We start from the raw sequence: 27,917 nt of genomic DNA on the forward strand, positions 1-27,917 counted from the left end.
TAATTTCTATATGGATATGTTCCCATGTCACTAATTTCCTGTCAGTTATTACCTTTCAGTTATTTTCTTTATTAGACTATCCAATCTTAATATGCAATAATCGCTCATAATCCATTTACATGGTTTAGTAAACGGTCCCATTACAACACTAGCATTGTTCGGTCTTATTTTGCCAATATAATACAATAATTTACTAATATTTTACACGATTTATTCCCATGTTCTTAATTGTTCACATTTTATAATCCCCCCTCCCCTATTGTAAATGTACTAATGAATAATCATCCACCTGGCGGCTCATGCGGCTATATTTACTTCCGCCAGCATCGCATTGAGCCCCTCAGTCTTGACGTGCCCACACTTAGGATGTGATTAACACAGCTTCCGCCCGTATCAGCAGCCGAGGTGATATTCACTTCCACCTGCAACTTATGCAGCCTTTACACTCACTCATGCACCCATACCCAGGGTGCAACAGATGCGGTCTCCGCGTCAATATAGTGATGTGAGCGGAAGTTTGTTTACTTCCGCCAGTCACTATACCCTGGCGTGTGCGGCATTTGTTTTTTGTGGATCGTTAACGCGATCCATCCCATATAATGTGTGCATACCTTCTGGAGTTCCCTCTCTCCTTCCCTCCCCCACTCAGGTCCTAACATTATCAATTGATATGCGCGGCGCTTGCCCGAGGTGGTGACGTGGTGGAAGTCTTTGTTTACTTCCACCAGTCACACTATCGCAGTACAAGCTGAGCAGATCACCCTGTGGTCTGCTCTTATGATTATATTTGTTTTAAACTCTCCTCGCTCTCCACTGTGCCCTCATGTGTTTTTATACAGATATGCAGTGCCTATGGCTATCATTGATTTTAATTTCAACTTGCTGGCGGGGTTGAATATCGTCACTTCCGCCAGGAGTTGTGACACACCCCATCTGACCTCATTGATTGGTTGAGTCAGACACCATATTTAAACCTCAAACTGTGCCAGTCACAGCACAATTGGAAGTAAACAAGCCCGGCTATACGGGGGAATACGCGTCTTCCTACACGACATGGACTCAGCATCTTGTGGTTATAGGATTGTGCCTGATCGTCCACTGCAATTTTGAAAGGATTCTTCTTTCAATACCACTCAGGGACCTGGGAGGTATCAGGTACCTCTGTTACCTTCTTTGTCATTATTGGATATTACTATTTTTTACCCTACTAACGTAATATATTTTTACAGCACCTGTATTCAGACATTTGTATTTTGCCTTTTGTCCGTTTCTGATTTAGGGCTGCCTGTCCTGACTCATATTGAATTCTCTTTTTCTAATACGGATTTAGCAAACTTATGCTAGATAGATTTGTGAATACTCTCTACTGTCAGCCTAAGGTACCATTTGGGACCTACACAGTACCAGGTATTATTTACCTCCTCTGCTCTATTATACATTAGTGATATTTAATCAGCTAATCACACCCTATAAAGGGAATTCCGGCAGCAGTTTTACCAATTCAGATATAAGTCTTTCTTTGATTCAGGACTTCAGGTATTAATTAGGCTACAGATTGGCAATACCACAACTATCACCGTTAGGGAGTACACACTAATCGGTATACACGCCCCTAAGGGGGCATCATTTGGTATCTGTATATCTCTTATCTAGTGTGATAATTCCTTTTAAATCTGTCTAGTGCACATAGTCCAGTGATATAAGCCCATTATTCACTGGATACTTTTTCATTGTGACAACAGATAGGTATTAAATTCTACCTCAACTTACACCCTGAATACCTCCATGATATCTTATGTACTGGCCGATTTAACCTATTTATTTAGACTCTGTTATACCTAAGACTCGGGTACTATCTTTCTTTCTGACTTGTGGACTCTCATCCACGATTCAGGGGAATCCCTGTCTAACGTGGACAGCAGATCCACACTTCACAATCTGTGATTCAACCTACTTACTCTTTCTCTCAGTACTATCGGAGGCAATACTTCCTCTTTTTTAGGTGCACTCTCATTAGTGTACAGGGCAGTGTTTTAACTACCATCATACCACATCGCCCATGCCCAATCTCATCTGATCTTGGAAGCCAAACGGTGTGGGCCTGGTCAGTACTTGGAAGGGTGACCCCCAGGGAATACTATGTGTGGTAGTTCTACACTTTTCAAATTCCTGATTTTACACTAACAGCAGGATCACCACTGTCTCTTCCTTCCTACTGGATACTATTGTACTAGGAGTCTCAGGACAATATTTTGCTTATTTATTGGTTTAAAGGCCACTACAGTTTATTTCACAGGTCACCCAGAGAAACATACAGCTACTATGAGGACGTAAATCTTACATTAAGGCTGTTTCTATTGTGATTGTAACCCATTGGGGTTCCATTAAACACAAGCACTGCTTGAGCTGGTGAGATGGGATAACACTGCAGTACTGAAAGTGTCTGCAGTTTATCATTTAACCTACCTAATTGTAGTTCACCAGAACATATCTAATTTTTTCAAGTTAATCTTATTTTATTTGATTTGGAATACTGCTTTTTCTTATGTACCGAATGTATTAAAAGTTAAGTTTTAATTCACGAGACATTATACACTATCACTTTTATTATACTAAAGAGTGCGCCCACACAAGAGAGTCTTCTTTTTCTCTTTTATTTTGTTTGTAACTAACACTGACTCAGGGCGCACCACCAGGTGGGTCTTATATAGGATACAATCCTTAGATATCACCCAATTCTGGCTTCAATCTTTGACCAGTGCTGAATCAACGAACCTTCTATAACAATGGATATGTTGCTGAAGAACTTATCTGATTCATGCCGTATCATTCCTGCTAGCTCATATAGGGAGTTATTCCTGAACACTCATCATCGAACATATATTAGTCTACATAGGGGATATCGGATAGGCTCTTCTTCCTCACTTCGATGTTATAGATGTCAAGAAAATAACGCAGATTTATACCATTGTCTATGGTCCTGGCCAAAAGTTAGGCCCTTCAGGCTTAAAGTTTATAGATATGCCTTAGATAACTTGGTCAATTACATACCATTTACCCCTGAATGGGCTATCTTCGCGATTTTGCATCAAGGTCAACGGGTTTCCCGAGGTTGCCGTAAATTTTTATTAATCTTAAGTTCAGCAGTTAAGAAAACCATCTTGCAAGTATAGAACCAACCAGAAACACCCCAATTTTCCTTATTTAAAGAAAAAGTTTTTTATTTATTTCGAATGGATTGGTTAGAGGCATCAGTAGATAAATAATCCAGAGTGGCTACAATTTTGGAACTCTGGGAAAGCTATATTTCACTCCTTCCCGACCAAACTAAACTTTTACTTGTCAAGTGCTTTTCGACAATTGCATGGTATTTAACAAGATTGGTAGATAACGACCCACCAATATAAAGTGGGGATTTGTTTACCTATTAATTCAGAGGTTCCCAAACGCGGTCCTCAAGGCACCCCCAAAGGTCCAGGTTTTAAGTATTTCCATGGCTCAGCACAGATGGTTAAATCAAATTGACTAGGGGGCTAATTAAGTCACCTGTGGCCAGGCATGGATACATTTAAAACCAGGACCGCTGGGGTGCCTGGAGGACCGAGTTTGGGAACCTCTGTATTAATTTATTCTGTTTGGGGTCTTGCGCGGTGTGTCATATTATTTCTACGTGATTATTCTTAACTTGTTCATGTGTGGACTGGTAAGCACGATGGAATGTTATACTTTTCTTTGGTAATCCACTGCTGGTATTATACGCGATGAATTGTATTTATATGCACATCTTTGTTACGCATACAATGGAAATATTTGTTATACGTGATGTACGCTACTAAGTCTCTAATAGAAATATAAAAAAAGAAAAAGAGCACAGAGAAGCTATGACCCAACTGATTGGCGACTACATGACCATTTTATAGATAGAGTATGTATCTATTTGAGGGCCCTGCGGACCATACCAGCACATGTACAGCAGTACTGCAAGTTTTTTATTGTAGCTGGAAGAGGGCTTCTCCAAACCAAGATGCTTAAAGATCTATTCATACTCTAAAATAATTCTAGAAAGACAATTATGTATTGGACAATATTAAAGGCAAAAAAAAAACAACACAAAAAAAAAACACTTAATGAGGATCCCATGACATCTGTCTAAATATATTGCACTTTCCCATTTGCATCACCTGGGGAGCTGTACTGATTCTTATAGTTAGTCTTCCTATGGCGTAAAAGTTCTTCAGCCTGGGTTCCAAATGAATAGAGTATACAAAGGAAAAATAGGATTTTAGTACCTACCGGTAAATCCTTTTCTCCTAGTCCGTAGAGGATGCTGGGGACTCCAAAAAGGACCATGGGGTATAGACGGATCCGCAGGAGCTTGGGCACACTATAAAGACTTAAACTGGGTGTGAACTGGCTCCTCCCTCTATGCCCCTCCTCCAGACCTCAGTTAGAAAACTGTGCCCAGGAGAGACGGACATTTCGAGGAAAGAATTTATAATTTAAACACCGTGAGTGTCATACCAGCTCACACCACGAACATACCGCAAGACATGGCCTTCAACAGAATACCAGCCCACGGTATGAAAACCATACAGCCATACGCTGAGAGAATATGTAACACAACCTGTGTGTCAACCCAACCAATAATAATAAACCACATGCCATAGCATGAATAACGTCAGCGAAAGCCTGACAGAGAAGAAACACCACAAAGTGCAACCAAAATCAATAACTGCAGACACAGTACGCACTGGGACGGGCGCCCAGCATCTTCTACGGACTAGGAGAAAATAAGAATTTACTCACCGGTAATTCTATTTCTCGTAGTCCGTAGTGGATGCTGGGAACTCCGTAAGGACCATGGGGAATAGACGGGCTCCGCAGGAGACTGGGCACTCTAAGAAAGAATTAGGACTACTGGTGTGCACTGGCTCCTCCCTCTATGCCCCTCCTCCAGACCTCAGTTAGGGAAACTGTGCCCGGAAGAGCTGACACTACAAGGAAGGATTTGGAATCCCGGTTAAGACTCATACCAGCCACACCAATCACACCGTACAACTCGTGATAACTATACCCAGTTAACAGTATGAATAACAACTGAGCCTCACTGAACAGATGGCTCATACCAATAACCCTTTAGTTAAGCAATAACTATATACAAGTATTGCAGACAATCCGCACTTGGGACGGACGCCCAGCATCCACTACGGACTACGAGAAATAGAATTACCGGTGAGTAAATTCTTATTTTCTCTGACGTCCTAGTGGATGCTGGGAACTCCGTAAGGACCATGGGGATTATACCAAAGCTCCCAAACGGGCGGGAGAGTGCGGATGACTCTGCAGCACCGTATGAGCAAACTTAAGGTCCTCCTCGGCCAGGGTATCAAACTTGTAGAATTTTGCAAACGTGTTTGATCCAGACCAGGTAGCAGCTCGGCAAAGTCGTAAAGCCGAGACCCCTCGGGCAGCCGCCCAAGAAGAGCCCACCTTCCTCGTGGAATGGGCTTTTACTGATTTAGGATGCGGCAGTCCAGCCGCAGAATGTGCAAGTTGAATCGTGGAGCAGATCCAGCGAGCAATAGTCTGCTTAGACGCAGGAGCACCCAGCTTGTTGGGTGCATGCAGGATAAACAGCGAGTCAGTCTTTCTGACTCTAGCCGTCCTGGAAACATAGATTTTCAGGGCCCGGACTACGTCCAGCAACTTGGAAGCCTCCAAGTCCTGAGTAGCCGCAGGCACCACAATAGGTTGGTTCAAATGAAACGCTGATACCACCTTAGGGAGAAATTGGGGACGAGTCCTCAATTCTGCTCTGTCGATATGGAAGATCAGATAAGGGCTTTTACAGGACAAAGCCGCCAATTCTGACACCCGCCTAGCCGAAGCCAAGGCCAAAAGCATGACCACCTTCCACTTGAGATATTTTAATTCCACGGTCTGAAGTGGCTCAAACCAATGTGATTTTAGGAAATCCAACACAACGTTGAGATCCCAAGGTGCCACTGGGGGCACAAAAGGGGGCTGAATATGCAGCACTCCCTTAACAAACGTCTGAACTTCAGGCAGTGAAGCCAGTTCTTTTTGAAAGAAAATAGACAGGGCCGAAATATGGACTTTAATGGATCCCAATTTTAGGCCCATAGTTACTCCTGACTGTAGGAAGTGCAGAAATCGACCCAGCTGCAATTCTTCTGTGGGGGCCTTCATAGCCTCACACCAAGCAACATATTTTCGCCATATGCGGTGATAAAGTTTTGCGGTCACATCCTTCCTAGCTTTTATCAGCGTAGGAATGACTTCAACCGGAATGCCCTTTTCCATCAGGATCCGGCGTTCAACCGCCATGCCGTCAAACGCAGCCGCGGTAAGTCTTGGAACAGACAGGGCCCCTGCTGTAGCAGGTCCTGTCTGAGAGGCAGAGGCCAAGGGTCCTCTGAGATCATTTCTTGTAGTTCCGGGTACCAAGACCTTCTTGGCCAATCCGGAACGATGAGTATAGTTCTTACTCCTCTCTTTCTTATTATCCTCAGCACCTTTGGTATGAGAGGAAGAGGAAGGAACACATAAACCGACTGGTAGACCCACGGTGTCACTAGAGCGTCCACAGCTATCGCCTGAGGGTCCCTTGACCTGGCGCAATATCTTTTTAGCTTTTTGTTGAGGCGGGATGCCATCATGTCCACCTGTGGCCTTTCCCAACGATTTACAATCAGCTGGAAGACTTCTGGATGAAGTCCCCACTCTCCCGGGTGGAGGTCGTGCCTGCTGAGGAAGTCTGCTTCCCAGTTGTCCACTCCCGGAATGAACACTGCTGACAGTGCTATAACGTGATTTTCCGCCCATCGGAGAATCCTTGTGGCTTCTGCCATCGCCATCCTGCTTCTTGTGCCGCCCTGTCGGTTTACATGGGCGACCGCCGTGATGTTGTCTGACTGAATCAGCACCGGCTGGTTTTGAAGCAGGGGTTCTTGCCTGACTTAGGGCATTGTAAATGGCCCTTAGTTCCAGAATATTTATGTGTAGGGAAGCCTCCTGACTCGACCATTGTCCTTGGAAGTTTCTTCCCTGAGTGACTGCCCCCCAACCTCAGAGGCTTGCATCCGTGGTCACCAGGACCCAGTCCTGTATGCCGAATCTGCGGCCCTCGAGAAGATGAGCACTCTGCAGCCACCACAGCAGAGACACCCTGGCCCTCGGGGACAGGGTGATCAGCCGATGCATCTGAAGATGCGATCCGGACCACTTGTCTAACAGATCCCACTGAAAGATCCTTGCATGGAACCTGCCGAATGGAATTGCCTCGTAAGAAGCTACCATCTTTCCCAGGACTCGCGTGCAGTGATGCACCGACACCTGTTTTGGTTTCAGGAGGTCTCTGACCAGAGATGACAACTCCTTGGCCTTCTCCTCCGGGAGAAACACCTTCTTCTGTTCTGTGTCCAGAATCATACCCAGGAACAGCAGACGCGTCGTAGGAACCAGCTGCGACTTTGGAATATTCAGAATCCAGCCATGCTGTTGTAGCACTTCCTGAGATAGTGCTACTCCGACCAACAACTGCTCCCTGGACCTCGCCTTTATAAGGAGATCGTCCAAGTACGGGATAATTATAACTCCCTTCTTTCGAAGGAGTATCATCACTTCGGCCATTACTTTGGTAAATACCCTCGGTGCCGTGGACAGACCAAACGGCAACGTCTGGAATTGGTAATGGCATTCCTGTACCACAAAACGGAGGTACACCTGGTGAGGTGGGTAAATGGGGACATGTAGGTAAGCATCCTTGATGTCCAGTGATACCATGTAATCCCCCTCTTCCAGGCTTGCAATAACCGCCCTGAGCGATTCCATTTTGAACTTGAACTTCCTTATATAAGTGTTCAAGGATTTCAAATTTAGAATGGGTCTCACCGAACCGTCTGGTTTCGGTACCACAAACATTGTGGAATAGTAACCCCGTCCCTGTTGAAGGAGGGGAACTTTTATTATCACCTGCTGGAGGTACAGCTTGTGAATTGCCGCCAGCACTACCTCCCTGTCCTGGGGAGTAGCTGGCAAGGCTGATTTGAGGTAACGGCGAGGGGGAGACGTCTCGAATTCCAGCTTGTATCCCTGAGATACCACTTGTAGAACCCAGGGATCCACCTGTGAGCGAACCCACCGGTCACTGAAGTTCCGGAGACGGGCCCCCACCGCACCTGGCTCCACCAGTGGAGCCCCAGCGTCATGCGTTGGATTTAGTGGAAGCAGAGGAGGATTTTTGTTCTTTGGAACTGGCTGTATGGTGCAGCTTTTTCCCTCTACCCCTGCCTCTGGGCAGAAAGGACGCGCCTTTAACCCGCTTGCCTTTCTGGGGCCGAAAGGACTGTACCTGATAATACGGTGCTTTCTTAGGCTGTGAGGGAACCAGAGGTAAAAATGTCGACTTCCCAGCTGTTGCTGTGGAAACGAGGTCCGAGAGACCATCCCCAAACAATTCCTCACCCTTGTAAGGCAAAACCTCCATGTGCCTTTTAGAATCCGCATCACCTGTCCACTGCCGAGTCCATAACACTCTCCTGGCAGAAATGGACATTGCATTAATTCTAGATGCCAGCCGGCAAATATCCCTCTGTGCATCTCTCATATATAAGACTACGTCTTTAATATGCTCTATGGTTAGCAATATAGTGTCCCTGTCAAGGGAATCAATGTTATCAGACAGGGAATCAGACCATGCTGCTGCAGCACTGCACATCCATGCTGAAGCAATAGCAGGTCTCAGTATAGTACCTGAGTGTGTATATACAGACTTCAGGATAGCCTCCTGCTTTCTATCCGTAGGCTCCGTATCCTGAGACGGCAGTGCCACCCTTTTTGACAAGCGTGTGAGCGCTTTATCCACCCTCGGGGATGTCTCCCAACGTAACCTGTCCTCTGGCGGGAAAGGGTACGCCATCAGTAACTTTTTAGAAAATCACTAGTTTCTTATCAGGGGAAGCCCACGCTTCTTCACACACTTCATTCAACTCATCTGATGGGGGAAAAACCACTGGTTGCTTTTTCTCCCCAAACATAATACCCTTTTTAGTGGTACCTGGGTTAATGTCAGAAATGTGTAACACATTTTTCATTGCCGTAATCATGCAACGGATGGCCCTAGTGGAATGTACATTAGTCTCATCCTCGTCGACACTGGAGTCAGACTCCGTGTCGACATCTGTGTCTGCCATCTGAGGTAGCGGGCGTTTTTGAGCCCCTGATGGCCTTTGAGACGCCTGGGCAGGCACTGGCTGAGAAGCCGGCTGTCCCACAGCTGTTATGTCATCGAACCTTTTATGTAAGGCGTTGACACTGTCGTGTAAAACCTTCCACATATCCATCCACTCTGGTGTCTGTCGACCCCGCAGGGGGTGACATCACATTTATCGGCACCTGCTCCGCCTCCACATAAGCCTCCTCATTAAACATGTCGATACAGCCGTACCGACACACCGCATACACACAGGGAATGCTCTGACTGAGGACAGGACCCCACAAAGTCCTTTGGGGAGATAGAGAGAGAGTATGCCAGTACACACCACAGCGCTATATAGTCAGGGATTTACACTAACACAAAGTGATTTTCCCTATAGCAGCTATACAAATACAGTTTGCGCCTAAATTTAGTGCCCCCCCTCTCTTTTTTACCCTTTGAGCCTGGAAACTGTAGGGGAGAGCCTGGGGAGCTGTCTTCCAGCGGAGCTGTGAAGAGGAAATGGCACCAGTGTGCTGAGGGAGATAGCCCCGCCCCCTTTTCGGCGGGCTTCTCCCGCTCTTATATTAATATTATGGCAGGGGATTTTTGAACATATATAGTTTATTAGACTATATTATGTGCTGTTTGCCAATGTAAGGTACTCTAATTGCAGCCCAGGGCGCCCCCCCCAGCGCCCTGCACCCATCAGTGACCGGAGTATGTGGTGTGCATAGGGAGCAATGGCGCACAGCTGCAGTGCTGTGCGCTACCTTAATGAAGACCGGAGTCTTCAGCCGCCGATTTCCAGGACGTTCTTCTTGCTTCTGGCTCTGCAAGGGGGACGGCGGCGTGGCTCCGGGACCGGACGACCGAGGCTGGGCCTGTGTTCGATCCCTCTGGAGCTAATGGTGTCCAGTAGCCTAGAAGCCCAAGCTAGCTGCAAGCAGGTAGGTTCGCTTCTCTCCCCCAAGTCCCTCGTAGCAGTGAGTCTGTTGCCAGCAGATCTCACTGAAAATAAAAAACCTAATAAATACTTTCTTTACTAGAAGCTCAGGAGAGCCCCTAGTGTGCAACCAGCTCGAGCCGGGCACAGATTCTAACTGAGGTCTGGAGGAGGGGCATAGAGGGAGGAGCCAGTGCACACCAGTAGTCCTAATTCTTTCTTAGAGTGCCCAGTCTCCTGCGGAGCCCGTCTATTCCCCATGGTCCTTACAGAGTTCCAAGCATCCACTAGGAAGTCAGAGAAAAGGATTTACCGGTAGGTACTAAAATCCTATTTTCTCTTACGTCCTAGAGGATGCTGGGGACTCCAAAAGGACCATGGGGTCTATACCAAAGCTCCAGAACGGGCGGGAGAGTGCGGACGACTCTGCAGCACCGATTGAGCAAACATGAGGTCCCCATCATCCAGGGTATCAAACTTGTAGAGCTTAGCATAGGTGTTTGAAACCCGACCAATTAGCCGCTCGGCAAAGTTAACCCGCCGAGACACCTCGTGCATCCGCCCAAGAAGAGTCCATCTTCCTAGTAGAATGGGTCTCCCCCAACTCTGGTAACGGCAATCCAGCCGTAGAACCAGCACACCGAATCGTATCACAGATCCAGCGTGTAACGGACTGCAGAAACGCAGGCGCCGCAAGCACGCTGAGAGCATTCCGGACAAACAGAGCCTCTGTTACCCCAAACTGAGCCCAATTGGCGACATAAATCTTCAAAGCCCTGACTACATCGAGAGACATTGAATCAGCCAATGCTGAAATTACCACAGGCATCAAACTAGGCAGGATTTTGATAAACCCTGCAAACCCTTTTAGGCAGAACTGCTATCAGAGTTCTCAATTCTATCCACTTGGAAAATCAAACAGGGGCTCTTGTGAGACAAAGCCGCTACTTCAGACAACCGCCTTGCGGTCACCCAAAAAGCAAAAGCATGACCACTCTCCAAGAGAGAAATTTTAACACAACCTGTAATAAAGGTCCCAATCAGTGAGACACAAGAAACGCAACACCACGTCAAGATCCCACTGTGCCAACGGGGCACAAATGGAGGTTGGATGTGCAGTACTCCTTTAACGAAAGTCTGAACTTCCGGAAAGGTGGCCAACTCTTTATTTTTATTTTTTTAAGAAAATTTACAAGGCCAAAACTGCCCTGAAACGGAGCCTAACTGTAGGCCCGCATCCACAATTGCTTGCACAGAATGGAGAAGAACGACTCAGCTGAAACTCCGCCGTAGGAAGCTTCTTAGATTTACACCAAGACACATATTTACGCCAAATACGGTGTTAAGGCTTCGCCGTTACTTCATTTTTAGCCTGAAGAAGTGTGGAAATGACCTCACTTGGAATACCCGATCGGACTAGGATATGGTGTTCAACCGCCACGCCATCAAACGCAGCCGCGGTAAGTCCTGAAACATGCCCGGATCTTGCTGTAACAGTTCCTCCCGTAGAGGAAGAGGCCAGGGATCTTCTACAAATAAATCTTGAAGAACTGGATACCAAGCCCTCCTTGGCTATACTGGAACAATGAGGATCGCCAGAACCTCTGTTCTTCTTACGTTTATCACCTTCAGCAGAGTTAAAACGGAGGGGACACATAGGCCGACTGAAAACACCCAAGGTGTCACGAGGGCGTCCACTGCTATAGCTTGAGAGTCCCTTGACCTGGAACCATATTCCTGAGGTCTCTCGTTGAGGCGAGACGCCAACATGCCCAATTGAGGCACTCCTCAAAGACTTGTCACATCTGTAAAACTTCTCGATGAAGACAGTATTTCTCCCGGATGGAGAGCGCGTCTGCAGAGGAAAACTATTTCTCCGTCGTTTACGTCCGGAACTAAGACTGCTAATATAACGTTCACCAGTCTTTCCACCCAGCGGAAAACTATTTCTGCTTCTGCCATTGTCGCTTTGCTCCTTGTTCCGCCCTAGCGGCTCACTTACGCCACTGCTGTCAAGCCCTCCGACAGAATTAATATGGGCAGATCACGAAGAATATGTTAGTTGAAAATAGCTCTTAATTCAAGAAAGCTCAGTGTAGACAAGCTTCGCAGCTTGACCTTTTACTCTGGAAATACTTCCCATGCAAGGACTGCTCCCCAGCCTCGGAGATCTGCATACATGGACACCAGGATCTAATCCTGGATCCCGAACCTTCGTCCCTCTAGGAGGTGAGAACTGAGCAGACACCACAGGACCGATATCCTGGCCATTAAAATTATATTCCGGTGCATGTGCCGGTGAGACCCGGACCACATTCCCAACAGGTCCCGTGAAAACCACTTTGGCAATCGACCTGCTCACCGAAAAGGCCTCTTAGGCCCCACCCAACTTCTTCATCAACGGAACATATAGATGGATTGGCACTGCAAACCTGATCCGACTCAGGATCCTCAGACCTCTTTCCACAGGAAACCACAGAACCTCAACCGTTCAGTATCTACCTTGATACCACCTCCGACATCTGCGTCGTTGGGAACAGCCCTTCCCTGTGTTGAAGAACAGTCAGAGAAAAAAAAATTCAATGATTTGCACCACTTGTTTCTTGACCTCGCCTTAATCAGGCGAACATCTCAGTACATAATAACAATGGCTCTTACTATTGAAAGAAAACCATCATACTACCATCACCCCAGTGAAATGGCAAAGACCATCCTGGCTATCCCTCCAGGTAATCTGAATGCGTAGAACAACGCATGTAAAACTTTTTTTTTTTTTTTTTTTTTTAATAACCGGAACAGGAGGACAAGGCCCTGAACCTGACGCACCTCTGGTGTGGGGTCGCGTATTACCTCCCCTTCCAGAGGGGAAACGGTAAGATCGATCAGAAAATCAGTGAGGGGAAACATCTGTAACGCCAGACAGTCTCCCTCTGGATTGTATAACTAACTCACGGGTCCTGGTCTATTCCCAGACTAACTGAAAGGTAGCAGACGAGTCCCCACGGGAGTGGGGTCCAGGCAGGTAGACTCAGCACCATGTGGTGGATGTGTGAGAAACAGAAAACGACATCCGCTTCTGCGAACCTAACAAGGCTGCAGAACACTTACCTTTTCACCTTCCATCTGCACAGAAAAGGAAAAATAAGATTTTAAACCTACCGGTAAATCTTTTTCTCCTAGTCCGTAGAGGATGCTGGGGACTCCGTAAGGACCATGGGGTATAGACGGGCTCCGCAGGAGACATGGGCACTATAAAGAACTTTTGAATGGGTGTGCACTGGCTCCTCCCTCTATGCCCCTCCTCCAGACCTCAGTAAGAGAAACTGTGCCCAGAGGAGACGGACAGTACGAGGAAAGGATTTATGTTAATCTAAGGGCAAGACTCATACCAGTCCACACCATCCACACCGTATAACCTGGAATATACGCAACCAGTTAACAGAATGAACAAACAGTATCAATCAACGACTGATCTTAACTGTAACATAACCCTTATGTAAGCAAGAACTATATACAAGTCATGCAGAAATATGTCCGCACTGGGACGGGCGCCCAGCATCCTCTACGGACTAGAAGAAAAAGATTTACCGGTAGGTTTAAAATCTTATTTTCTCTTACGTCCTAGAGGATGCTGGGGACTCCGTAAGGACCATGGGGATTATACCAAAGCTCCAGACCGGGCGGGAGAGTGCAGATGACTCTGCAGCACCGATTGAGAAAACATGAGGTCCTCCTCAGCCAAGGTATCAAACTTGTAGAATTTAGCAAAAGTGTTTGAACCCGACCAAGTAGCTGCTCGGCAAAGCTGTAAGGCCGAGACGCCTCGGGCAGCCGCCCAAGAAGAACCCATCTTCCTGGTGGAATGGGCCTTTACAGAATTTGGTAACGGCAATCCAGCCGTAGAATGAGCCTGCTGAATCGTGTTACAGATCCAGCAAGCAATAGTCTGTTTAGAAGCAGGAGTGCCAACCTTGTTGGCTGCATACAGGACAAACAGTGCCTCTGTTTTCCTAACCCGAGCCGTCTTGGCTACGTATATTTTTAAGGCCCTGACCACATCAAGGGATTTGGAATCCTCCAAGTCTCCAAGTCTCCCGCAGCCACAGGCACCACAATAGGTTGGTTCATATGAAACGATGACACCACCTTAGGCAAAAATTGAGGACGAGTCCTCAACTCTGCTCAATCCTCATGGAAAATGAGATAGGGGCTCTTATGAGATAAGGCCGCCAATTCGGACACCCGCCTTGCCGATGCAAAGGCCAACAACATGACCACTTTCCAAGTGAGAAACTTGAATTCAACTGTTTGAAGAGGTTCAAACAAGTGAGATTTTAGGAACTGTAACACCACGTTAAGGTCCCATGGTGTCACTGGGGGCACAAAAGGAGGTTGGATGTGTAGCACTCCCTTTACAAAAGTTTGGACTTCTGGGAGAGAAGCCAATTCCTTCTGGAAGAATATAGATAGGGACGAAATCTGTACCTTAATGGAGCCTAGCTTTAGGCCCATATCCACTCCTGTCTGCAGAAAGTGGAGTAAACGGCCCAAGTGGAAACCTTCCGTAGGAGCATTCTCGGCTTCACACCAAGATATCTATTTCCTCCAGATACGGTGATAATGTTTCGCCGTCACTTCCTTCCTAGCCTTCATCAGAGTAGGTATGACTTCTTCCGGAATACCCTTCCCCGCTAGGATTCGGTGTTCAACCGCCATGCCATCAAACGTAACCGCGGTAAGTCTTGGAACACGCGGGGTCCCTGCTGCAACAGGTCCTCCCTGAGAGGAAGAGGCCACGGATCTTCTGTGAGCATCTCCTGAAGATCTGAATACCAGGCCCTTCGAGGCCAATCTGGAACAATGAGTATTGTCTGTACTCTTTTTCGTCTTATGATTCTCAATATTTTTGAGATGAGAGTAAGAGGAGGGAACACATAGACCGACTGAAACACCCATGGTGTCACCAGGGTGTCCACCGCTACTGCCTGAGGGTCCCTTGACCTGGCACAATACCTCCGAAGTTTCTTGTTGAGGCGTGATGCCATCACGTCTATTTGAGGAAGTCCCCAAAGACTTGTTATCTCTGCAAAGACTTCTCGATGAAGTCCCCACTCTACTGGATGGAGATCGTGTCTGCTGAGGACCCCGCCTTCTGCACACCTGGTCCAGGTGAATTACTCTCTGTGCAATCCATACAGCTACATCTCCATCAAAGCTGACCGGCTGACCGCGGTGAGAGGCCGTTTTTCACTTCATCACAGCAGCTTGCTATTACCGCCGGCCAGCGACCACGAGAACAGGAGACGGCCGCACATTCCTCCATAGCGGCAGGTGCTCAGCATTGGGCAACCGATCTCCCCGCTCCGCTGTGCATTACATCGGGCATCGCAGCAGCTTGCCATCACCGCCGGCCGGCGACCAGGAGACGACCGCACACTCCTTCACAGCGGCAGGTGCTCAGAATTGGGCACCGGATTTCTCCTCTCCGCTGTGCACAACATCGGGCAACGCAGGACTTACTAGCCGGGGACGTTCGGCTAGTTTATACCAGCCCCTGTCGGAGAGGTAGTATACGCTCTTAATATCTATCCAGTGAATGATAGAAACTTACCATCTGGAATTGCAATTTCAAATCCTCCTGTTTCCACTATAGTGCACAATAGGAAGTATTCCTTTGGATAGCCACTTTCACTATATGGCTGAACTCTTATATCACCTGAGACAGATATAGGTGTACTGTCAATTTACATGTTTTAAATTGTTTCAATTATGAGAATAAACACTTAATATTTTACACGTTGTGCTCTCTACTTTTATATAGCTGCTGATACACAGCGCAGCCACTTTTTGTTGTTTCTTAGTTTGTTAATCCATCTCACATAGTGGTTGTGGCAAGCGCGGTGTCTCAGGAGCCTGTTTTATACCTGCTTGGTTTTATCAATTGATTCATTTGGATGAGGCGCTGTAAAAGTAGTTTTCTTTGTTGTTCTGTCTGCTGAGGAAGTCTGCTTCCCAGTTGTCCACTCCCGGAATGAATACCGCTGACAGAGCGCTTAATTGATTTTCTGCCCAGCGCAGAATCCTGTTGGCTTCCGCCATTGCCACTCTGCTCCTGGTCCCGCCTTGGCGGTTTACATGAGCCACGGCTGTGACGTTGTCTGATTGAATCAGACCCGGTAAGTCGCGAAGAAGATTCTCCGCTTGCCGTAGGCCGTTGTATATGGCCCTTAATTCCAGTAGGTTGATGTGTAGACAAGCCTCCTGGCTTGACCACAGTCCCTGAAAATTCCTTCCTTGCGTGACTGCTCCCCATCCTCGGAGGCTCGCTTCCGTGGTTATCAGAACCCAGTCTTGAATGCCGAATCTGCGACCCTCTAGAAGGTGAGCACTCTGCAGCCACCACAGGAGCGACACCCTGGCCCTGGGGGACAGGCTTATCTTCTGATGTATTTGTAGATGGGACCCAGACCCCTTGTCCAGAAGGTCCCACTGAAATGTCCTCGCATGAAACCTGCCGAAGGGGATGGCCTCGTAGGTCGCCACCATTTTTCCCAGAACTCGAGTGCATTGATGAACAGACACTCTTTTTGGTTTTAGCAGGTCTCTGACCATGTTCTGGAGGTCCTGGGCTTTTTCCATTGGGAGAAAAACCCTCTTCTGTTCCGTTTCCAGAAGCATGCCTAGGAATGAGAGTCGAGTCGTTGGAATCAATTGCGACTTTGGCCGATTTAGAATCCAACCGTGCTGTTGTAGCACTCTCAGGGAGAGTGACACGCTTTTTAGCAATTGATCTCTCGATCTCGCTTTTATCAGGAGATCGTCCAAGTACGGAATAATTGTGACTCCCTGCCTGCGCAGGAGCACCATCATCTCCACCATCACCTTGGTGAAAATCCTCGGGGCAGTAAAAAGCCCAAACGGCAACGTCTGAAACTGGTAATGACAGTCCTGTACAGCGAACCTCAGGTACTCCTGATGAGGATATATGGGGACATGAAGGTATGCATCCTTTATGTCCAGTGACACCATAAAATCCCCCCCTTCCAGACTGGAGATCACTGCCCGGAGCGATTCCATCTTGAATTTTAACCTTTTCAAAGTACAGGTTTAGGGATTTCAGATTTAAAATGGGTCTAACCGAGCCATCCGGCTTCGGGACCACGAACAGGGTTGAATAGTACCCTTTTCCCTGTTGGGCTAGGGGAACCGTGACAATCACTTGCTGTTACACAGCTTTTGAATTGCAGCCAACACTACTGCCCTCTCTGGGGGAGAAGCTGGCAAGGCCGATTTGAAAAATCGGTGAGGGGGCACCTCTTCGAATTCTAGTTTGTAGCCCTGGGATACAATTTCCATCGCCCAAGGATCCACGTCTGACAGAACCCAGACCTGGCTGAAGAGTCGAAGACGTGCCCCCACCGGTGCTGACTCCCTCAGTGGAGCCCCAGCGTCATGCGGTGGATTTAAAAGAAACCGGGGAGGACTTCTGTTCCTGGGAGCTAGCCAAAGCAGGCGTTCTTTTCCCTCTACCCTTACCTCTGGCGAGGAAGGATGAGCCCCGACCTCTTCTGGACTTATGCGACTGAAAGGACTGCATCTGATATTGTGGAGTTTTCTTTTGCTGTGGGGGAACAAAAGGCAAAAAAGTAGATTTACCTGCGGTAGGTGTGGAAACCAGGTCCGCGAGACCTTCCCCAAAAAAAACTTCACCTTTGTAAGGTAAAACCTCCATATGCTTCTTTGAGTCGGCATCCCCCGTCCATTGGCGGGTCCACAGGGCTCGCCTAGCAGAAATCGCCATGGCGTTGGCTCTTGAACCTAGCAGCCCCACGTCTCTCTGAGCGTCTCTCAATAAGACTGCGTCTTTAATGTGACCTAAGGTCAATAAAATGGTATCCCTATCTAGGGTCTCAATGTCAGCGGACAAGGTATCTGTCCAAGCTGCAACCGCGCTACGTACCCATGCCGATGCTATCGCCGGTCTGAGTAAAGCAGGATCCTTGAGGGCTGCAGTGTCGGGAGACGGTAGCGCCACCTTCTTGGACAAGCGCATTAAAGCCTTGTCTACCCTGGGCGAGGATTCCCATCGTACCCTGTCCTGTGCAGGGAAAGGATACGCCATAAGAATCCTCTTGGGAATCTGCAGTTTTTTTGTCTGGAGTTTCCCAAGCTTTTTCAAATAACTCGTTCAGCTCATGAGATGGGGGAAAGGTTACCTCAGGTTTCTTTTCCTTATACATGCGCACCCTCGTGTCAGGGACAGAGGGGTCATCTGTGATATGCAAAACATCTTTTATTGCAATAATCATGTAATGAATACTTTTGTCCACCCTTGGGTGTAACTTCGCATCATCGTAGTCGACACTGGAGTCAGAATCCGTGTCGGAATCAGTGTCTGCTATTTGGGATAGAGAACGTTTTTGAGACCCTGAAGGGCCCTGTGACACATGTAAAGCCATAGACTGACTCCCTGTTTTTTCCCTGGACTCTGCTTTGTCCAACCTCTTATGCAATAAGGTCACATTTGCATTTAAAACATTCCACATGTCCAACCAATCAGGTGTCGGCGTTGCCGACGGAGACACCACAATCATCTGCTCCACCTCCTCCTTAGATGAGCCTTCCGCTTCAGACATGCCGACACACTCGTACCGACACCCCCACACACACACAGGGATATTTATCTGGAGATAGTCCCCCAATAAGGCCCTTAGGAGAGACAGAGAGAGAGTATGCCAGCACACACCCAGCGCCAACTGACACTGGAAAACAAATTCCCAGAATATATAGCGCTTTTTTATATAATTATGTACAATACACTCGCTGCACCTCACAAGTGCCCCCCCCCCTCCCTCTTTTTTGCCCTGTGTCACCGTGTTCAGCAGGGGAGAGTCCGGGGAGCCAGCGTCTCTGCAGAGCTCTGTGGAGAAAATGGCGCTGGTTAGTGCTGTGGGACCAAGCTCCGCCCCATCCAGCGGCGGGCTTCGGTCCCGCTCAATTTTATAATACTGGCGGGGGATTTATATAACTACTGCCTATAATACTCCTATGCCAGCCTTAGAGGTTTATATTGCTGCCCAGGGCGTCCCCCCCTGCGCCCTGCACCCATCCGTGCCTGCTAGTGTGTGTTGTGTGGGAGCAATGGCGCGCAGCGGCTTACCTCAGGGAAGATATGAAGTCTTCTGCCGCCTTGAAGTCTTCTTTTCTTCTTATACTCACCCGGCTTCTATCTTCCGGCTCTGCGAGGAGGACGGCGGCGCGGCTCTGGGACGAACAGCGAGGGGAGACCTGCGTTCCGACTCCCTCTGGAGCTAATGGTGTCCAGTAGCCTAAGAAGCAGAGCCTATCACTTAAGTAGGCTGCTTCTCTCTCCTCAGTCCCACGATGCAGGGAGCCTGTTGCCAACAGTGCTCCCTGAAAATAAAAAACCTAACAAAATTCTTTTTTCAGAGAAACTCAGGAGAGCTCCCTGTAATGCACCCAGTCTCCTCTGGGCACAGGATCTAACTGAGGTCTGGAGGAGGGGCATAGAGGGAGGAGCCAGCGCACACCCATTCAAAAGTTCTTTATAGTGCCCATGTCTCCTGCGGAGCCCGTCTATACCCCATGGTCCTTACGGAGTCCCCAGCATCCTCTACGACGTAAGAGAAAAGAACGGTATCGACTAGTTAAAGGGACTGCATCCCACAAAGGAATGCGTCACCAACCGTTGTGAGGGAATCTAACTCACTAAGTTAGATTTACCAGCAGTATCCGCCGAGATTGACTGAACTAAGGCATCCCCAAACAGTGGCGCACCGCCCCAGGGAAACAACTCCAGTATCTCAGCCTCAGCATTTCCCCGGTCACCTCCTGCATACGCACTGCAGCCTGCCGCTATGTATAGAGAAGACACAACATAAGGAAAATCCCCCATCTCTGCAGGATAATTTTATCGGATGTCCTTCCGAATATAAACACTCCCTCATGTGCATGTAATGCCAATAAGACCAAATAATAGAAATAAAATATCACTTAGCTTCCTGTAGCCGATCCCTTGTGACAGGACCCCGTGTCGACCAGGAGTTGACTTTCACAGTATTCTATCCGCCGCGGGAAAAGAATAAACATTTGGACTCCTTGAGAGGACGGGAGACCCACTCGTCACGGTCGACCTAGAGCTTTATCAACAGAGCGACCAGCACATAAGAAAGAATACAATTACTGCAGCATTCATTCTAAATCATAAGATGAATGCACATGATGTAATACACATATACACACACATATCCTACCTATATATACATATAACATACATATAAGCGGATTGTCCGGAACCTTCGGGACCCAAATGACATTAATGTGTTCTGAGTGTGTATGACCATATACTGAATACCGCAGTTGTGGATCTACCAGGAAGCATTATAGTCGACAGAAAACCTAGTAATCGTCGACAGCAGGGAGGGGTAACCAGCAAAATAACATTGTTGCGACCCCAAGGGGTCCGAGGGAATTATACATATATAATTTTAACAACATTCCCCCACAGATATAACCATGTCAGTGCTCGAGCTACAGGCTCATGGAAGCGAATCATATAAATACCCATAAATAAATATATATATATATATACACATACAGGTATAAGTTAGTTACAGCATGTCAATTTACACCCGGTAATAACAGTTGGTGCCAACAGGGTCACCCACAGACTACTGTGTCTCCCATACCGTGTTTACTATGAACAAATATAACACAACCGATCTGTTGACTCAGTATCTACAGTAACAAGCACCAAACAGGCGTCGGCGATGCAGACAATGAACCCCAGAGGCGTTTGTGACAGAACATTCACACATGTCGACACAAGTGTATATCTGACAGGTAGCACACAGCGATTATACTCAACCATGAGTACATGCTTATTTCCAAACCAAATAGTGTTATACATTCCTACATAACACTAACAGTATGTGCCCCCCCTTGTTTGTGCTGTACACTGTTTTGGCGGGGACATTGAGGAAAAATGGCGCTGTATCTAGCTGTGAGGGCTAAGCCCCGCCCCTTATCGGCGCGCGGTAGCCCGTTATATTATAACCCGTATTTGCAGGCAGGGGACCATATACAGTGGCTACCCACTGTGTATGTGCTCTGGAAGTAAAACATACTGTAAAACATACTGCCCAGGGCGCCCCCCCCCCCCACCCCGTGCCCTGCACCCGATACCAGCCGTTGGTGTGTGGGAGCAATGGCACGCAGCAGGACCGCTGCGATATGCTGGCGGGGGTAGCGGACACGGTGCCCAGGCACCGAAGAACAATTTAAGCCAACCTAAAAAAGAGCCTCAGTAACTTGCTGCCCAGGGCGCTCCCCCCCCCCCCCCCCCTCCCAGCACCCTGTGAGTGCGATGGTGTGGGAGCACGGAGCGCAGCGCGACCGCTGCCTGTTACCTCCGTTGCTGAAGTCTTCTGCTGTCACTGAAGTCTTCTTCTCTTCTAATACTCACCCGGCTTCTTTCTTCTGGCTTCTGTGAGGGGGATGACGGCGCGGCTCCGGGAACAAGCAGCTAGGCGAACCAAGTGATCGAACCCTCTGGAGCTAATGGTGTCCAGTAGCCGAGAAGCAGAGCCCTTAAACTAAGAAGAAGTAGGTCCTGCTTCTCTCCCCTCACTCCCACGCTGCAGGGGGCCTGTAGCCAGCAGGTCTGCCTGAAAATAAAAAACCTAACATAAGAGTCTTTTAGAGAAACTCAGTAGAGCTCCCCTAGTGTGTGACCCATCACTCCTGGGCACAAAGTCTAACTGAGGTCTGGAGGAGGGGCATAGAGGGAGGAGCCAGTTCACACCCAGTTTAAGTCTTTATAGTGTGCCCAAGCTCCTGCGGATCCGTCTATACCCCCATGGTCCTTTTGGAGTCCCCAGCATCCTCTAGGACGTAAGAGAAAAATAAATAGCCTATTGCTAGAGGGAATCATGCCAAAGCAGCCATAAGTGGCATGTCCTTTTCAAAAGCTTGTAAGTGCCTCTCATTAAATACATATAATATAGATATACTGCATAGCCTTAGCTCTTTCTTTCTCACCTGTATATAAAAGTTTGTCACTCCATAGTAAGTTGTCTCTTGTCCATTGCACACTTTGATCTGTGCTCACTGACATCTCAGAATAAGGAGCGCAGCGCTCCTGTCCCAGACCAACAGGCTCTAGAGGGCAGTACTCCCTCATCAGGTCGGCCGTGTCTAGACAGCAGGGCTCATTTTCTATGCCAACAGTCTCTGGAGGGCATCGCTCACTCTCCGGGCCAACAGCCTCTTGGGGGCAACTCTCCAAATCTGGGCCAATAGCCTCTGGGGGGCAGCGCTTATTTAATAGGCTCTGTACATCTGTTTCTTCTTCGTGACGACCTCCACGTCCTCCTGCAGTCACAATGACAGGTTCTTTTCGGTTTTGGAATTCTACAGAGTCTGCAGACCTTGTGAGCATGTGGTGGGGGCAGCCATACTGCTTACAGCCACAAGACTTTTCTTGGACTCCATCCTGAAAAACAAAAATTTGCAGTCTTAAAGCAGGTCAGGTCATATAGCAGAACCTTTTAAATGAATCGTACTACTCACCACCAGCGCTGTAAATTTTGGGGGGGAGAGGAGCCATTTGCCACAGTGCAGCACAAACTCCTCTCCCTCTACCTGCCGCACCACCTCCACATAGTCCTGCAGCAACCTCTGCAGCTTACGTCGGGTCAGCAGGCCGCGGATGTGTTTCTAGGGGAAGAGAGCAGCAGGGTCAGATAGAGCATGAATATGGCAGTAACAGCAGCGCGGCTATGAATCTCACGGCCGCCGTTGCCGCTCGCCCGTCTATACGATGATTTCATTAATTTCCACCACCAATACTGATGCCCCGCTCTTACCTGCAGGAGCCCAGCTGACACTTTCGCCTCCTCCATCAATCAATCGCCGTTCTTTTGGCAACTGTCCAAGGCACCGTCTAATCTGTTCATTAATGGTGTTTCTATTGAAGGAGTGAAAACTTGTATTTAAATGTGTGTCACAGGCGCAGCAAACATTTTGTAGAAAGAAGATAAATACAAAACTCGCACAAAAACATAGTAATACAGTGACTGATTCATGGTTATTTTCACATATTTGGTGCGCCTTTGGAAATGTCCGTAAATGTGTTTGATGTTGCTCCCGTTTATTTTAATACTTCTATTTTATTTTGTCTGGCTTAGGAAAGTTATAGAGGCAGAACTGGGATGTTTGTAACACGTTAAAAAAAAACAAAAAAAAAAAACACAATCTTAAAATTTAATTTTACTTTTATTACTTGATTAATAATTTACCCCAGTGTTGCTAGAATAAACCTTAGGGGGACATCACAAATAAAACCTTTTTTCAGCAATTGTTTGATATTGCTTCTTCATGTCATAAGGCCTCTGCCTACGATGCCGTAATTCCCGGTATTATCTCCCAATCCTGTCCACTTCACTGAAAAGTGGACAGATATGCCGGGGGTGAGGTTAGGGGAGCCTTTGATCACCGCTGCTCTGCCAAGGCAGCTGGTGATCCCTGAATAGATGCCATGTGCACGGCATCTAAACAGTGCAAGGAGGTAACTTGGGGGCTTGCCCATCTGCTCAGGGAGTGGTGAGCACGATCCCAAAAACGTGCCCACTTCTGTCCATGGCTATGCACCCTCCCGTCTGAAGTCGCACCCCTTTTTTGTTGGGCGAGGGTCCAGAGTCCATGGCAGCCAAAGTTGGGAGGTATGGTACGGAGGACTCCCAAAAAAATCATTGAGTCTCCCACATCTTAAGAGAGAGTAGGCAAGTATGCAGAGGTGCTACCATGCTGAGAAATGTAGTGCCATGCAGAAAGAAGAACAAGCAGGTGCACACTCAAAGCACCAAGAATACAGATAGTCAAGACAATCATCTTCGTGCTTAGAGTGTGTCTTACTGCATTTTATTTTCCTTGCATAGCACTACAAGTCTCAGTATGGTAGCACCTCTTAATATGTTAGCATTAAGGGTGTGCAGTCCAAGCAGTACCCCTTTTCCTCTGTATTAGAGTGTATAAAATACACTTGAAGGTAAAGATTTTTTCAGCATTGTACTAGCATTCAAGACATCTGCCCATAGGTGATTTTAATCAGCACATGTTCCAGCATCGCTGTCTACCAGGGGCAGATTGGGATCGAACACCAGCCCGGGAAATTTATGGAAGCAGACCTAATGGGGGCAGAGCCTGTTGAGGGGGGAGGGGCCTGTCTAGAGGGCGGGGTCACTCCTCAGAGGTCCTGATTCTGAGATACACAGTTGCTTTACGTTATGTTAATGTTTACCTGTGACTTTATGCATATGCTGCTACAATGCCCTTCCCTGATGTACATCTGCACGTCTGAATATACAAGGACTGATATGCCCACTTTCTGTGTCTACTGACACTGCAGTCATGCCTTTAATCTACTTCTGATTTTATGGATTTTTCATTATACAAACTTTTTTTTTAAACCTTATATATTTCAAAGTACAAGGAGGGGGAGCACACGCTACATGCAGCACAGTACAGGGAGGGAGCACACGCTACACACAGCACAGTACATGGAGGGGGAGCACACGCTACATACAGCACAGTACAGGGAGGGAGCACACGCTACATACAGCACAGTACAGGGAGGGAGCACACGCTACATACAGCACAGTACAGGAGGGAGGAGCACACACTACATACAGCACAGTACAGGGAGGGAGAGCACACACTACATACAGCACAGTACAGGGAGGGGGAGCACACACTACATACAGCACAGTACAGGGAGGGGGAGCACACGCTACATACAGCACAGTACAGGGAGGGAGAGCACACGCTACATACAGCACAGTACAGGGAGGGAGCACACGCTACATACAGCACAGTACAGGGAGGGAGCACACACTACATACAGCACAGTACAGGGAGGGAGCACACGCTACATACAGCACAGTACAGGGAGGGAGCACACACACTACATACAGCACAGTACAGGGAGGGAGCACACACTACATACAGCACAGTAGAGGGAGGGGAGCACACACTACATACAGCACAGTACAGGGAGGGAGCACACACACACTACATACAGCACAGTACAGGGAGGGAGCACACACACTACATACAGCACAGTACAGGGAGGGAGCACACACACTACATACAGCACAGTACAGGGAGGGAGCACACACTACATACAGCACAGTAGAGGGAGGGGAGCACACACTACATACAGCACAGTACAGGGAGGGAGCACACACACTACATACAGCACAGTACAGGGAGGGAGCACACACACTACATACAGCACAGTACAGGGAGGGAGCACACACTACATACAGCACAGTACATGGAGGGGGAGCACACGCTACATACAGCACAGTACATGGAGCATTGCACACAGTACATGGAGCACACGCTACATACAGCACAGTCACAGACACAGGGGACCAGCGCAGCGGAATCTGTCCCAGTGGCCAATCCGCCCCTGATTACATACACAGCCAACACATTATTACACAAATAATAAGAATTTACTTACCGATAATTCTATTTCTCGGAGTCCGTAGTGGATGCTGGGGTTCCTGAAAGGACCATGGGGAATAGCGGCTCCGCAGGAGACAGGGCACAAAAGTAAAGCTTTCCGATCAGGTGGTGTGCACTGGCTCCTCCCCCTATGACCCTCCTCCAAGCCAGTTAGGTACTGTGCCCGGACGAGCGTACACAATAAGGGAGGAATTTTGAATCCCGGGTAAGACTCATACCAGCCACACCAATCACACCGTACAACTTGTGATCTAAACCCAGTTAACAGTATGATAACAGCGGAGCCTCTGAAAAGATGGCTCACAACAATAATAACCCGATTTTTGTAACTATGTACAAGTATTGCAGATAATCCGCACTTGGGATGGGCGCCCAGCATCCACTACGGACTCCGAGAAATAGAATTATCGGTAAGTAAATTCTTATTTTCTCTATCGTCCTAGTGGATGCTGGGGTTCCTGAAAGGACCATGGGGATTATACCAAAGCTCCCAAACGGGCGGGAGAGTGCGGATGACTCTGCAGCACCGAATGAGAGAACTCCAGGTCCTCCTTAGCCAGGGTATCAAATTTGTAGAATTTAGCAAACGTGTTTGCCCCTGACCAAGTAGCTGCTCGGCAAAGTTGTAAAGCCGAGACCCCTCGGGCAGCCGCCCAAGATGAGCCCACCTTCCTTGTGGAATGGGCCTTTACATATTTTGGCTGTGGCAGGCCTGCCACAGAATGTGTAAGCTGAATTGTATTACACATCCAACTAGCAATAGTCTGCTTAGAAGCAAGAGCACCCAGTTTGTTGGGTGCATACAGGATAACAGCAAGTCAGTTTCCCTGACTACAGCCGTCCTGGAACATATTTTCAGGGCCCTGACAACATCTAGCAACTTGGAGTCCTCCAAGTCCCTAGTAGGTGCAAGGCACCACAATAAGCTGGTTCAGGTGAAACACTGACACCACCTTAGGGAGAGAACTGGGGACGAGTCCGCAGCTCTGCCCTGTCCGAATGGACAAACAGATATGGGCTTTTTTGAGAAAAAACCACCAATTTGACACTCGCCTGGTCCAGGCCAGGGCCAAGAGCATGGTCACTTTTCATGTGAGATGCTTCAAATCCACAGATTTGACTGGTTGTAAACCAATGTGATTTTGAGGAATCCCAGAACTACGTTGAGATCCCACAGTGCCACTGGAGGCACAAAAGGGGGTTGTATATGCAATACTCCCTTGACAAACTTCTGGACTTCAAGAACTGAAGCCAATTCTTTCTGGAAGAAAATCGACAGGGCCGAAATTTGAACCATAATGGACCCCAATTTGAGGCCCATAGACACTCCTGTTTGCAGGAAATGCAGGAAACGACCGAGTTGAAATTTCTTTGTGGGGCCTTCCTGGCCTCACACCACGCAACATATTTTCGCCACATTTGGTGATAATGTTGTGCGGTCACCTCCTTTCTGGCTTTGACCAGGGTAGGAATGACCTCTTCCGGAATGCCTTTTTCCCTTAGGATCCGGCTTTCCACCGCCATGCCGACAAACGCAGCTGCGGTAAGTCTTGGAACAGACATGGTACTTGCTGAAGCAAGTCCCTTCTTAGCGGCAGAGGCCATAAGACCTCTGTAAGCATCTCTTGAAGTTCCGGGTACCAAGTCCTTCTTGGCCAATCCGGAGCCATGAGTATAGTTCTTACTCCTCTACGTCTTATAATTCTCAGCACCTTAGGTATGAGAAGCAGAGGAGGGAACACATACACCGACTGGTACACCCACGGTGTTACCAGAACGTCCACAGCTATTGCCTGAGGGTCTCTTGACCTGGCGCAATACCTGTCCCGTTTTTTGTTCAGACGGGACGCCATCATGTCCACCTTTGGTATTTCCCAACGGTTTACAATCATGTGGAAAAAACTTCCCGATGAAGTTTCCACACTCCCGGGTGGAGGTCGTGCCTGCTGAGGAAGTCTGCTTTCCAGTTTCCATTCCCGGGATGAAACACTGCTGACAGTGCTATCACATGATTTTCCGCCCAGCGAAAAGTCCTTGCAGTTTTTGCCATTGCCCTCCTGCTTCTTGTGTCGCCCTGTCTGTTTACGTGGGCGACTGCCGTGATGTTTTTCCCACTGGATCAATACCGGCTGACCTTGAAGCAGAGGTTTTGCTAAGCTTAGAGCATTATAAATTTACCCTTAGCTCCAGTATATTTATGTG

General features: G+C 47.9%; 1 protein-coding gene and 1 pseudogene across 2 annotated transcripts in view; one reads left to right on the top strand and one right to left on the bottom strand.

Moving 5' to 3' along the window:
• The window catches only part of IQCC (IQ motif containing C), a 132,577-nt gene that overhangs the window by 49,001 nt on the left and 55,659 nt on the right, over window positions 1-27,917 (bottom strand). For both annotated transcript variants that reach the window (XM_063957179.1, XM_063957180.1), the window contains exons 2-4: window positions 23,051-23,151; window positions 22,755-22,901; window positions 22,224-22,677 (exon numbers count right to left, since the gene is read on the bottom strand). In XM_063957179.1, coding sequence (XP_063813249.1) covers window positions 22,224-22,677; window positions 22,755-22,901; window positions 23,051-23,086 — 637 coding nt within the window. In that variant the 5' untranslated portion in view covers window positions 23,087-23,151. The remainder of the gene's footprint in view (window positions 1-22,223; window positions 22,678-22,754; window positions 22,902-23,050; window positions 23,152-27,917) is intronic.
• Window positions 2,036-2,153, top strand: LOC135051926 (5S ribosomal RNA; annotated as a pseudogene).

The sequence above is a fragment of the Pseudophryne corroboree genome, chromosome 2, assembly GCF_028390025.1.
Source record: "Pseudophryne corroboree isolate aPseCor3 chromosome 2, aPseCor3.hap2, whole genome shotgun sequence".
Classification (NCBI taxonomy): Eukaryota; Metazoa; Chordata; class Amphibia; order Anura; family Myobatrachidae; genus Pseudophryne; species Pseudophryne corroboree.